The sequence below is a fragment of the Antechinus flavipes genome, chromosome 6, assembly GCF_016432865.1.
Source record: "Antechinus flavipes isolate AdamAnt ecotype Samford, QLD, Australia chromosome 6, AdamAnt_v2, whole genome shotgun sequence".
In the NCBI taxonomy this organism is placed as follows: Eukaryota; Metazoa; Chordata; class Mammalia; order Dasyuromorphia; family Dasyuridae; genus Antechinus; species Antechinus flavipes.
In genome coordinates, this window is record NC_067403.1 from 240,433,058 (window position 1) to 240,445,936 (window position 12,879).

Here is a 12,879-nt window from a genome sequence, read left to right on the forward strand (position 1 = left end):
TTTGGGGGTGGGGAGGGGAAGGAGGGATTACTGGAGGACAGAGACAAAGGCTCGGTGGAGGGCCTGCTTCTTGAAATGGGGGAGAGGTCATGTGGTGGGAACGGTCCAGGGCGTTTGATGCAAAGACTTGGTCTTAGGGGCCTGGGGTTGGAATCCCCTTTCTAGGTCTCAGTTTCCTCATTTGGGGGAAAAAAAAAAAGGACGCTGGCTTCTAAGGCCCTTTCCTGCTCTAAGTCTCTCCCAGGATCGGCCAGTTTATAACTGACCCTTCCAGGCCTGGGATCGTATGTGGGGCCCAAAGCAGGAGCTCGCGTCCAGTTGCCTTTTTCTTTCCTTTTACTGCCTGCCCCTTGACTCTGGCACAGATTGAAACCACGAGGGGAGAGAAAAGGCTTTAGAAAGTCATCCTGAAAAAAAAGCGTTCTCTCCCACCCCACCCACCCAACGTCCTCGCCGCCCAGCTTTGGCTCCCTCCCAGGGTCTCATGCCCCATGCAGGGAGTGGGCAGGGCCTGCAGGAAGTCCTGCACTCGCAGCTACATGACATTACACTCAGACACATGGCTTGGTGCGGCCGGGTGTGAGTGTGTCTGTGAGTGTGTGTGTGTGTGTGTGTGTGAGTGTGCACGCGCGTGTGCCTAAAAATTCCTGCTTATTCAGTCAGCTGGGCTCTGTGGTGGGAACTTTGGTGGGGGGAAAATATGAAACCTCCTCATCCGCCTCTCATGGGACTGGGGAGGGCAGGGAGGGAGGAGTGAGTCTGAGGCTGGAATCACCTCCTCCTCCCCCATCCTTCTTCTGGGTTACAAGGTCTCCTAAGGGCTCCAGACGAAGTGGAGAGGGCCGGCCAGGGCGGACTTGCCGAAAAATCTGGGGCTGCAGAAGCCCCTAATCCCCCCCCCCAGGAAGGGTGCCTCCGTGCCAAGGCTGCGGGGATGGGGCTTTGGGATGGAGCCTTCCCGATTCTTTCCAGCCCTCAGAGAATGCTGGGTTGTTAGCTGGGGAGCCAGATGGAAGGAAGGGACTACTAGACCTAAGATAGAAGTAGTCAGGAGAAGGGGAGCTTTCCATATGGGACCTGGGGCTCCCTAAATCTGGCAGCTTAGATTTTAACCTAGACCCCTTAAGTCCCAATCTCCCTGAATGGCGCTGACTCTGTGTATGATATATTAGAGAAAGTACTGGATAGGAGCAAGGAATTCTGGGTTTGACTCTCAGCTCTGATACTTAAATACTCTCCACATGTTCTTTTCCAGCTCTAATACTATGATCCCTGTTACAGACATAGTACTGTGGAGCAGATAGACCTCTGCAAAATCTGGGTTCGAATCCCACCTCACATACTTACTGAAGCCTAAGCAAGTCACTTCACTACTCTGCCTCAATTTCCTCATTTGTAATATGGGAATAATAACCTCTAAGGCTCCAATGAGATATACATGAATAACTTTGCATGCTTAAAACTTGCAAAGGGTCTTGATTATTATTGTGCTTTTCTATTATCAGTCAATTATTATTATTATGTTCTATAATTAGTCCATTATTATTATTATCATTAGTTTTTATTATGTTCTCCTATAAACAGTTAAGCTTTACTTCTGTATCTTCCCATGTCTCCCCTGGCTCTTTCCTTCACTCTGCCCTGTGGCTCTTTCCAGGCCTAAGGTCTTGGTCATCAGCCAAGAGGATGGTCAGTTTTTGCAGCGTCCTTTGGGAGCCTCTGGACTATGGTCATTTCCTTGTTACCAGACTATGTGGGTTCAACCAAACGCCACCAGTCCAAGCATTGTGGTTTAGTGAAAAAGATTCTTGGGTATGGGGTCAGGGGACCTTCATTTAAAATCTGCCCTTCTTTCCCTTCCCTAGACCTCAGTTTCCCTATCTGCAAAGGGCTCGACTCAGTGGCTTCTGAAGTTCCCTTCCATTTCCATGACCTTATCGGCTAATCCAGCCAGCTCTCCCAGCCTCCTTCCCCCTAAAGACCTAGTGATTCAGGCAGTAACCCTCCAGACCCAGGAATGAAAGAACAGTCAGTGACCAGAGGCAAGTAATTGCCCAGGAATGTACATCTCCCCCAGAATCCCCTGGAGAAGCTTCGGGCTGGGGGCCTCGGCTGTGGGGGGTTGTAGGAGGACGGGGAGAGTGTGAGCAAGCTTGTCTGCCATCCATCTCTCCCTTGGAAAGAATTTCCCACCCACCCCCAGACCAGGGGTTTTCCCCATCTGTCTGGATCTACTTTTGACTCCTCCCAGGAGGATGGCAAGGGGCATCAGAGGCAGGGGAATGGGAGTAGACAGTGAATTTTCCTCAGTGGGTCAATTGGGGGAAATGAGGTGGAAGGGGAAGATTCCCCGCAAGGAGTGGTGATGGAGGGAACCTGTGGTTGGGAAACTGGGATGCTGAGAACTCTGGGAAGGATTTTCGTCCCAGGGTTCCCCAAAGTTTCTCAGAGGGGTGACTTTCGCTCCCAGCACTACTCCAGTGGTCGGGGAGACCACTGGAAGCCGGAGTAGCTGGTCTCCTTTTTCCTAGATTGGAGGCGGGCTCCTACCCTCGGTCCTGGAAGGGCTGTCCTAGTGAGGGGGAGGGGGAAGGGTCTCAGTTCTCTCTGGAGCACTGGGGGGTGTCAACCAACTTGAGAAATAGACTGTTTCATTCCTGGGAGGAAAGGGGACATCTCGAAATATTAGACTCCCCATGTTCGGTTCCTTCCTTTGATTATCCCCCCCCCATGGCGATTGGATGGTTCCCGAGCCCTTCCCCCCACACACTCCGTGACATCCTTGACCCTAAAATTTCTTCCAGTCCCCACAGTCTGACCCCTAAGGCCCCTCCGAGGTGATCACAGTACTTAGTGGCTCTCTCCCCTCCTCCTGCTAAAAGAGGGGGACCAAGAGCAATAGCCGTCCCATAAACATCCGGCATCTGGAGGCCGCCTAAGAAGGTGCTTGTTGCCCTTTTATTTCTGAAGGCCCGTGTTGTTCTGCGTCCCCCCCAAAGGGGGGGAATGAGGACCATTCCCGGCCCATTCTTTTCCTGGGGAAACTGAGTCCCAGGGAGGATTGAGCCAGCGACCCCGCTTGCCAGTGAAAAGTCTCTGTGCCCCGGAGCCAGGGCTCCAGCTAGCTCCCTTGCCAGGGGGCTCCGGGCAACCTTGGGGCCGGGGCCGGAGGTCGGGCCGCCCCGCATCCCCGTGCCGGGCCGTTGCGGGCAGCCGTACCTCCGTCCTAACCCTGCACTCCTCGCGATCCCCGTCCCGTTCCCTGGGCAGCCTCCGCAGCTGGCTCCGCTCGCTGCCGTTTCCTATTGGCCGGGGGCCTCGGAGAGCCGACCAATGGGCTAGCGGCATTCTCCCGGAGCGGAGAGGGAGGCTGACTGGGGACCGCGGCGAGGGAGGCGGAGGAGGCTCCTTCCTCTCTTAACCCTGTACTGGCTGCGGGGCTGAGGGTTTCCCGGAGCGCAGGACCAGGGAATGGGCGAGTGTAGACGCGGGGATGGTGAGGGCGTCACCAGGATGACTCTGGAGAATACAGAGGCGGCTGCAGAGAGCTGTAGGTCGCTTGGATGTAATCCCTAATGTGACCCAAAAAAGTCCTCTGTATTCCATCGACAAAAGTTAAGGTCATATGGGCAGGGCAGCTAGGTGGGGCAGTGGTTAGAGCTCCTGGTCTCAGACACTTCACACTTCCTGGCTGTGTGACCTTGGGCAAGTCACTTTACCCCAATTGCTTGGGGGGGGGGGGGAAGGGTTCAATGGGCGCAGAGCTGCTGGTGACAGACCCGGCAGAGATGAAAGCCCTGGCTTCGGCTGGCCTACCTTAGGCTCTGTGTGCAGGTGTGTGCGAAATAAAAAGCTTGGACAGCGCCATACTTTTCTCCCGAGCCCCTTCCCCCTCTGTAGGGGAGGGGTCGGCAGAAGAGTAGTAGAACCCCCCCCCTCCCGATCTCAGGTGTATGGGGGGGGATTTTAAGGCCCCTTGCGCCTGCACGTGAGGGGAGACGAATAAATTTTACGATTTAAGGCCAGGGACTCTAGGGATCATCTTTCTAGTCCAAACTTCTGTCCTTGGGGAGGGTTCGGTGAGAAAGCCTCGGAGAGAGGCAGTGACTTGCCCAGAGTCACTCAGGTAGCAAGTAGCAGAGTCCGAATTCGAACCCAGAGCCTGCCACGGGCGCTGAGGTCCACGAGCTGGGACACCCGCAGTTCGTTGCTCACCGGGAGGGCAGAGCTAGCAGCTGCTGCACATGTCACAGCTGGAAGGAAGATTTATGTTGGCGCGCCCATCGGAAAAATAGTGAGAGAAGGGGAGAACAATTCGAACGTTTCCGTCTGTTTTCCCGTACCTCCAGGCCTCCACCTCCCACCCTGGAGGACCCTGAGCCTCTTGGACACCCACCTTGCAAAACTCAGGACCTTTTGTTTGGGTCCGCAGCGGGGGACGGGAGGGTAAGGCCCGGAGCTCAGATCCGAGGGGGAGGGGAACGCTTCCCCACCCCCCCCCACCCCGGCATCCGGAGAGGGCTGCTATCTGAATAAGAGAGGGACGGTGCTTAAAAGGATGGAGAAAGGGGCCCAGCCGGAGACGGGGATCAGGGAAAGGAGTGCTCCCTCAGCTTTGCAGCTGAAGGGGAGGAAAAGAAAATCTTGTGGACACGCTCTGGGCTCTGAGTGCCGAAAAACTTAGAATGCTCCAGTTGGAAGGAGGCTTTGGCAGGTCATCGGGTGGGCGGGGCCTCGAGCTGGAGAATTTAGCTCCGACCAATGACCTCTCTCCTCCCCAGTTTAATTAGTGGGGAGAGTGGAGATGGCCATCTGATGAGATCATCCATCAGAGACTCAACTGGAAAGGACCTCGGAAGTCCTCCAGTCCACCCTCCTCATCTGGCAGGTCAGGAAACTGAGGCTGCAAGAGAAGAATCCACTTGCCTAAGATCACAGGCAGTAACTGGAAGAGCCGGGACGCAGGCAGGCCTGCGACGCTCTCCGGAGCCCTTTCCCCGCAAACTACGCACACTCTGCTAGCTATCCCTTTAATCCCGTCAGCTCTGGTGTTAGCAGAAAGAAGGAGAGTGACCGCCCCTTACCCACCGGGGGTAATTGGTGGCAGAAGCACGGCCGGAATCGAACTGTCCCGGCTTCTGGTTCCCAGCTCAGTCTTATACAATCAAGTCCAGTCACATCTATTCCAGATTTGCCGAGTCTAGAACTTTGTGCCGGTTGCCGGAGATGCCCAAATTACAGATGATCTAGATTCTGTCATGGGAGGGGGAGGGCTGACAGTCTGATAGCCCGGATGCTTTGGGAGCAAAGTTTGGCCCAGGGGAGCCTGAGTTCGAATTCCAGTTTTGACACTTGCCCTCCCTGAGATTCCGGGCAAATGATTCTTTCAATATCAGCATCTTTAAAACCAAGAGACTGGATCACGTGGTTTCTAAGGCCCCTTCCAACTAAAATCTGTGATCCTTTTAAAAAAGATGGGGGGGGGGGCTGTGTGAAGGGACCCTGGTGAAGATAACCGACAAGCTTTTATTAAGCTCCTTAGCAAGCGGTGGAGGATAATAATCATGTTTCCATTTATATAATGCTGTACTGTATGTATTTAAAACATTATATATAGTATAATACATGGATATAATAATGTATATAAAGCACTGTACTAAGTTGTCTCAAAGCCCCTTGGGAGGGGGATGCTATTATGAGCCTCGTTTTACAGATGAGCAAACTTGAGAAAGACAAAAGTGAAAATGTCTGTCTTCAAAGAGCCAAGACACCAAAAAATGTTTCTTGAGGACATATATGTAGACATACATACATTTATATATACACATATATGCACATATATGTACATGTATGCATATATATACATAAAGAGAATAAAGAAATTAACATTTATATAGTGATTTACAAATATTATCTCATTTGATCCTCCCAACAACTGTAGTAGGTGGGGGCTATTACTATCTTTTACAGCTGAGGAAACTGAGGCAGATTTCAGATGAATGACTCGACCAAGATCACACAACTAGCAAGTGCCTGTGACTAGGTTAAAATTCAGGTCTTCCTGGCTTCAGGTCCAGAGCTCTACCTCCTTAGCTGCAGAGATCCAGTGGCTTGTTCAGGGTCTGAGGCTGCCCAGTTGCAAGTATGGTGTAACTGATACACCCTGCTGCCCGTCTCTGGAAGGACCCCGACAAAGGCTTTGGAAGATGGGGGCAGGGGGAGAGAAGGGATGGATGGGCAGCCTGGAGGGCCGCACATCAGCGTGAGGTCAGTCAGGATCTTAGAACTGGGACTGTGGTAGTGAAGGGGATTGTTGGGAGGGACAAGGGAAGGGGATGATTCTCTGCGCTTCTGGGGGGCCTGAAAAAGAGGGGGAACAAGACTCTCACAGCCCAGCCAAGGAAAGAGTGTCTCCCATCACAAGCAAGGCTCATGCCCCTTGGCTGCCCCCTCCCCATTCAGGACTTGGGAAGCGGAGCTCTCTGCTGGATCTTGGCCGCCGCAGCCGGTGGGGGAAGGGGAGGAAAAAGGGAAGAGAGGAGGGAGCCAGGAAGGGGATGGGGCAGAGCCCGAGGCCTGGACCGAAGGATCACTCGGTGGACTCGTCTCCCTGTGGCCCCCAAGTGCTGGGGAGAAGGCCCTGGGAGGGCGGGGGTGGGAGCCTAATTGGCAGCTCCTTATCTCCTGAGAAGAAGCTGCTGGAGGAATACCTTCACATCTGACTCACCAGCCCCGTCTCCCCTCCCAGCCGCTCTCAGGCTTAGCCGATAAGGGAGATCCAGGAGGAAAACTGGGTAAGGAACTCGGCTGAGCTGGGGGGAGGGGGGCTGCTCTTGGGGTGCAGACAACACGTCCACGTCCACAGGCGAAATCCAAGAAGGGGCTGAGCCCGCAGGGGACGGCGGGAGAGGCGCTGTTAGCGCGTGAACAGATGTCACCGCTCCTCACATGAAAACATTCCCACATGTTTCTAGGCAGAGGCAGAAATGAACATCCTGGCTTCTCCAGTGGGCCCCTGACCTCCTCCTCCTCCTCCTGCCTTCGTCGTCTCCCTTCCAGGGGCTGCTCGGGCAAGTTAGACCTGAACCCTCCGACCCCCAGAGCCAGGAACTAGTTCCTGAGCTTGTGAGGTCCACGCCAGGACCATCCACGGGAGGTCAGAGAGGGGTCACGGGACTGGGATCCGAGCGATCTGCATTCCAGTTGTTGGAGCAGCCGGCTAGCTAACTTTGGCTAAGTGACCTGACCTTTGCAGCCCTTGGTTCCTCCGTCTGTCTAATAGGAATTCCTGTAAAGATCAGAAGGCTGATAAAAGTAATTTGAGAAGTCAAAGGGGATTACCGGGGGAGATGAGGCTAGACAGCCATCCATCAGAAAAAGATCTGGGAATTTTAGTGGACCACAGCTATCTGCCTCTGTCAATAGTGGGAAATACCAAGTCAAATAACCAGGAAATCCAACGCGATCTCGGGGCCACCTTCAGAGAGGCAGAACTTCCAAGAATAAGGAAATGATAGTCTTGCTACACTCTGCCCTTGTTTGGCCACACCGAGAGTATAGTATTCAATTCCGAGCGTTTGGGATTTAGGGGAAAAAAAGGCGTTGATGATTTTGGAGTACCTCCAAGAGAGCCACTAGAATCAGGAGGGGTCTCAAGGTCACGCCATGAGCACGACTGGGTGCTGGGACTCGGGGTGTTGGTCCCGGAGAAAAGACTTGAGTGGAATAGAATGACCATTTTCAGGCTTCTGAAGGGCAGATACGGGGAAGAAGGAGGGGCTTTGTGCTTTTTGGCCCAGAGAACGGAAGCAGGAGAATGTGGGGATTTTGCAGAGTCCGACTCGGGCTAGAAGAACTTTTAACAGATAGAGTGGTTCAAAAGTACTAAAAGATGCTCCCCTTTGGAGATCTCTGGGCAGAGGCTGGCTGATAGCTTATAAAGGGGCTTCTTCTTCAGAAGGTCAGGCGGGCAGCCATTGAGGTCCCTGCTGATTTCCAGATTCTGTGATCCCAATTTTGTGATTCCATGAGAGTTGTGACCTCTGGGAAGGAAGCCGCTTAGTGCTCGACCAGACCCACGATAGTCATGGCTAAGGAATCCCTTGGCCTGACTTTCTGGCTTGAGAGCTGGGGCTAATTCCAGTTCTAGAGCGTTCTGGAGCTTTGGGTCTCTTAGCTCTAATAGAACCAAATGAAAGAACTGGGGACATTTAGCATAGAAAAGAGTAGAGTAGAGGGAGGGAAGGAGAGGGGAGGAAACATGGCAGCTGCCTTCAAGTAGCTGAAAGATTGCCCAGAAGAAGAAGAATTCAGCATGGCTAATTTGATAAAGAAGAACAAGGAGCAAAGAACCAAGTCATAGCTCAGCTCAGTATTAGCCAGAACTTCTTCATAATTAGAGTTGCCTCTGCATGGAACTTAGAGGCAGCCCGTGGTTCAGTGGACAGTGCACTCACTGGGCCTGTAGTCAGGAAAACCTGAGTTCAAATATACAGCCACAGATACTTCCTAGCTGCGTGACCCTGAGCGAGTCTCTTCATCCTGTGTGCCTCGGTTTCCTCATTTGGAGAAGAAACGGCAAACAACTCCAGGATCTTTGCTAAGAAAACCTTAAATGGGTTGTTCATGAAGAGTCGTACGTGACTGGAACACTTGAACCCAAATCCAGCCTCAGACAGTTACTAGCTATGTGACTCTGGGCACATCACTTCCCCCTGTTTACCTCAGTTTCCTTATCTATAAAATGAACTGAAAAAGGAAATGGCAAATCACTTCAGTATCTTAGCCAAGAAAACCCTAAACGGGGTCGTGAAAAGTTGACCACGACTAAAATAACACAACTATACCCATCTGGAATGATTGCCTTGTGATGAAATGTGCCCCTTCTCACTTCAAGTCCAGCAGGAGTCATGACATCATGGCCCTGAAGCTAGAAGTGACCCAAGAAGCCACAGAGTCCAATACTTCATTTTACAAATAAGGAAGAGTCAAGTGACTTCTCCACGGTCACACTGGCAATAAATAGCTGAGCCAGGACCCGAAGATGGAATCTCTGACTCCACTAATACCTTTTGCTAGTTTGCAGGACATCAGACAAGATTTAGAGTCTCTAGCATCTTCATTGGCAAAATAGGGGACCCTATTATGCAATTATAATGCATATTAATGCATTTATGCACTTTGGAGAGCAATTAATGCAATTAAATTGTTAATCATTAGTGTTCTCATTCCTTCAACTACTGTCAGAAGCATGGATACACGTATAAACAGCACACATTATTTACTCTCTCAGGAAGGGGGGGAGAAGGAAGGGAGGGATAGAATTTAGAACTCAAAATTAAAAAAAAAAGTTAAAATTTATTTGTACGTATAATTAGGATAAAATTAAATATAATAAAAATGAAGTCTTATTATGCTTCTTTCTGTTATTATCTAGTTGGGTCCTGGGCATTTGCCGTAGTCTTCCCCTGGTAGACTGAGTACTCCAAGGGACTACTTGGGAGACCTTGGCTTCCCATTCACTTGTGATCTTTTTTTTTTTAATTCCATTTTATTCTTCTCAATAGGAGGGGTCTGGACTATATCAGTTTCTTCTCTTGCGTCAAATGGATGGGATCAAGGGAAGCTGGGTGGGGGAATTCTGTTCAATGAATCAACTTCTTGTCAAATAGATAACTTTCCAGGAATGATAATCACAGAGTGTCAGATTTGTAACACATCCCAGAGAATCTCTAATCCACCCCTTTCCCCGTCAAGTATACGGTCTTCAGCAACCGGACAGGTAGCTCTGCCGCAAACTTTGTTCCAAGGCCTCTAGGAGAAATTAATGGGACAACAATGAGGGAATGACTGAACAAGTTGGGTATGGCGGATGAATGAATGGTTCACTATTGGACTTTAAGAAATGGTAAGGGGATGGTATTAGAAAAACATGGGAAGATTTTGTATGATTTGATACAGTGAGGTGAATGGAAGCAAAAGAACATTTTATCAATATTGTAAAGACTTTGAAAGACTTAAGATGTCTGATCAATGCAATGACCAACTACAATTCCAAAGGACTTAAGATAAAATACACTACCCACACATCAATGATGAAGACATCATTTTTTGGACAAGACCACTGTTTGAATTTACTTTGTTTGACTATGTATTTGTAACAGGAACAGACGTTCCTCCCAATGGAGGAGAAGAGGGTAGGAGGGACTGAAGAGAAGTTTTAATTGATTGAGAAAGATAACATTAAATTTAAAAAAATCACAAGTAAATGGGTGTTGGAATCCTTACTAACTGCTAACTAATTAGAGTTGATCTAATCTTACAAGAAGATTTTGGCCAGAACCTGAAACAAGGTACTAAGTAGAACTAATTAATACAAGGCCAGCGATGAGGGATCTATGGCAGAATACATTTTTTCCTCTTGGCTGGCCTTTTATCTGACTCTTCTGAGAGAATGGGATTATGGGTTTTCTCCCATAGTGCTCTCTGGCCCAACGAGCTTTAAGGGAGGTGTGGACTCCCTTGAAGTTAGAAAATGTACTTTGTGAAGCTAGCAAATGGGAATCCAAGGTCTCTCAAGGTTTCACTTTTGAATAACTAATTGGTTTTTTTTTTCCCTGTGGAACCTTGGGAGTCTTTTATTGATGACTTCTCATTGACTTTGTCTTTAGGGTAAAAAAAAATTGTTATTGGATGTTACTAAAATTCTCTATTAGATTTGAACTATAACTAGTTAAGAACCAATGACCTAGAGACATTTTAAAAGTTTACACATCAGGAGAATCTTGCTTATAGTGCTTTGTAGGGTTCCATGAAGAGTCATTAATTTAAAGGAAAAGAAATAACAACAGTGGAAATATAAGGAATGTGAAACTGTTTCCCAAGGGATATGGTAGAAAATCTATTACTTTCCATCAGAAATATTGAATAACTAATTGTTAAAAACTGTTTTTTTCCCATGATGTTGAGCCTAAGTTTGCCCTTTGAGAACAAGCAGAATAAATCTTGAAATGTTCTAATGTTTGGGACAGCTGGGTGGTGCAGTGGGTAGAGCAGCCTCCTGAAGTCAGGAGGACCAGAGTTCAAATCTGGTCTCAGACACTTAACACTTCCTGGCTATGTCACCCTGGGCAAGTCACTTAATCCCAATTGTCTCAGAAAAAAAAGAAAAAGAAAAAGGAAATGTCCCAATGTTCCATATTCCTTCAAATAATTCAAGACAATTTTCATGTCTAATTTCCTCCTAGTGTTCTCTTCCCCATGTTCAACATCCCAGTTCCGTCAGTCTTCATAAAGTCTGAAAAGTGCATAATTGGGCCATTCCCAATCGTTATTGTCTTTTTTGGGACACTCTCCAGCTTCTCAACTTTCATAGCACACAATGCTCAGAATTAAACATAATTTTCCATGTATGAGTGGGCCAAAGCAGGATAAAGTGCGATTAGCATTTCTCTACCTCTTATCAATGCATGACTCATATCAATGCAACCCGATTCCTACACTAGCTTGCTTCCTTGCCATATGAAATCATTAACTGACAATGAACTTGAAGTCCACTAAAACCCAGAAATGTTTTAATCAAATTCCGATCTAGCCATGTTTCTTCATCCTGGACTACTGAAATTGATTCTTTGCTCCCAGGTGTGGGACTTTACATTTAAACTTATTCAATTTCACTTTATTCAGTTACACCCAAAGTTTTCACCTGCCTGTTCAGTTGTGTCTGTTTCTTGGTGAGCTCATTCAAGGTGCTGGAGTAGTTTGTTATTTCCTTCCTACTTTACAGAGGAGGAGCCTGACACAAACAGAGGGTAAGGGATCTCCCCAGCCTTAGTCAGCATCTGAGACCAGATTTGAACTGACTCCAGGACTAGCATTTTATCCACTGTACCACCCAGCTACCCCTCTCACCTACAGGACTTTCTTTGCATCTTCTGTTATTTGTTTTCTTTCCGTATTGTATTATTTATTTACCCTAACTTTGTGTCAAATGAAAATCTGATAACTATTCCACCTATGCTTGCACTCACTGATAGAAGAGTTAATGAGCACAAGGTCCGACAGAGATCCTGGTCTAAGCACTGGTTTCTTTTTTTTTTTTTTATAATAATAACTTTATATTGACAGAACCCATGCCAGGGTAATTTTTTACAACATTATCCCTTGCACTCGCTTCTGTTCCGATTTTTCCCCTCCCTCCCTCCACCCCCTCCCCCAGATGGCAAGCAGTCCTATATATGTTACATATGTTAAGCATTGGGTTTCAATGGAGAGCTTTGCTCCCTCTACTAACTTTCCCCTGAGACTTGTCTGTTGCTCCCCTTTCTGCCTTTCATTCCTCAATCTGTACGACATTTGTCTATAGGCAAATCATCTCCCCTCTCTTCCCGTTTGGCTCCCTAAATGGAGGAAAGGGACCTTAAAACACCATATTTCTTTTAAAAGTGTACGTTTTTCACTTATGTAACAAGAGCCTTAGCATGAGCTTGATCCATATTTGTGGAATTGGAGCGAATCAATACTTTAGTTGATTGGAGAAAATCTGGCGGACAATGACCTTCTGTCTTTTTTTTTTTTCCTTTGTCCCTCTGCCAGCACTTCCCAGAGCACCTGGAACACTTCACGGAAACCATGGAGGACTTCTCCAACGACCTCTTCAGCAGCTTCTTTGATGACCCTATCCTGGCTGAGAAGAACCCACTGTTGGACATGGAGCTGGACCCGCCCACCCCGGGCATCCAGGCGGAGCACAGTTACTCCCTGAGTGGTGATTCCGCCCCCCAGAGTCCCCTCATTCCAATCAAGACAGAGGACAACCCAAGAGGTGAGTACTGGAGAGGTCAGGGCAGGAAGGAGAAGGGAGCTGACCAGCCTTCCCAG

At 48.8% G+C, this 12,879-nt stretch overlaps 1 protein-coding gene across 1 annotated transcript in view; it reads left to right on the plus strand.

The window, feature by feature from the left end:
* CREB3L1 (cAMP responsive element binding protein 3 like 1) overlaps positions 1-12,879 on the plus strand; it is a 53,700-nt gene that overhangs the window by 13,673 nt on the left and 27,148 nt on the right. Inside the window, exon 2 of the mRNA XM_051964172.1 lies at positions 12,595-12,823. Within this exon, the coding sequence (XP_051820132.1) occupies positions 12,595-12,823 (229 nt within the window). The remainder of the gene's footprint in view (positions 1-12,594; positions 12,824-12,879) is intronic.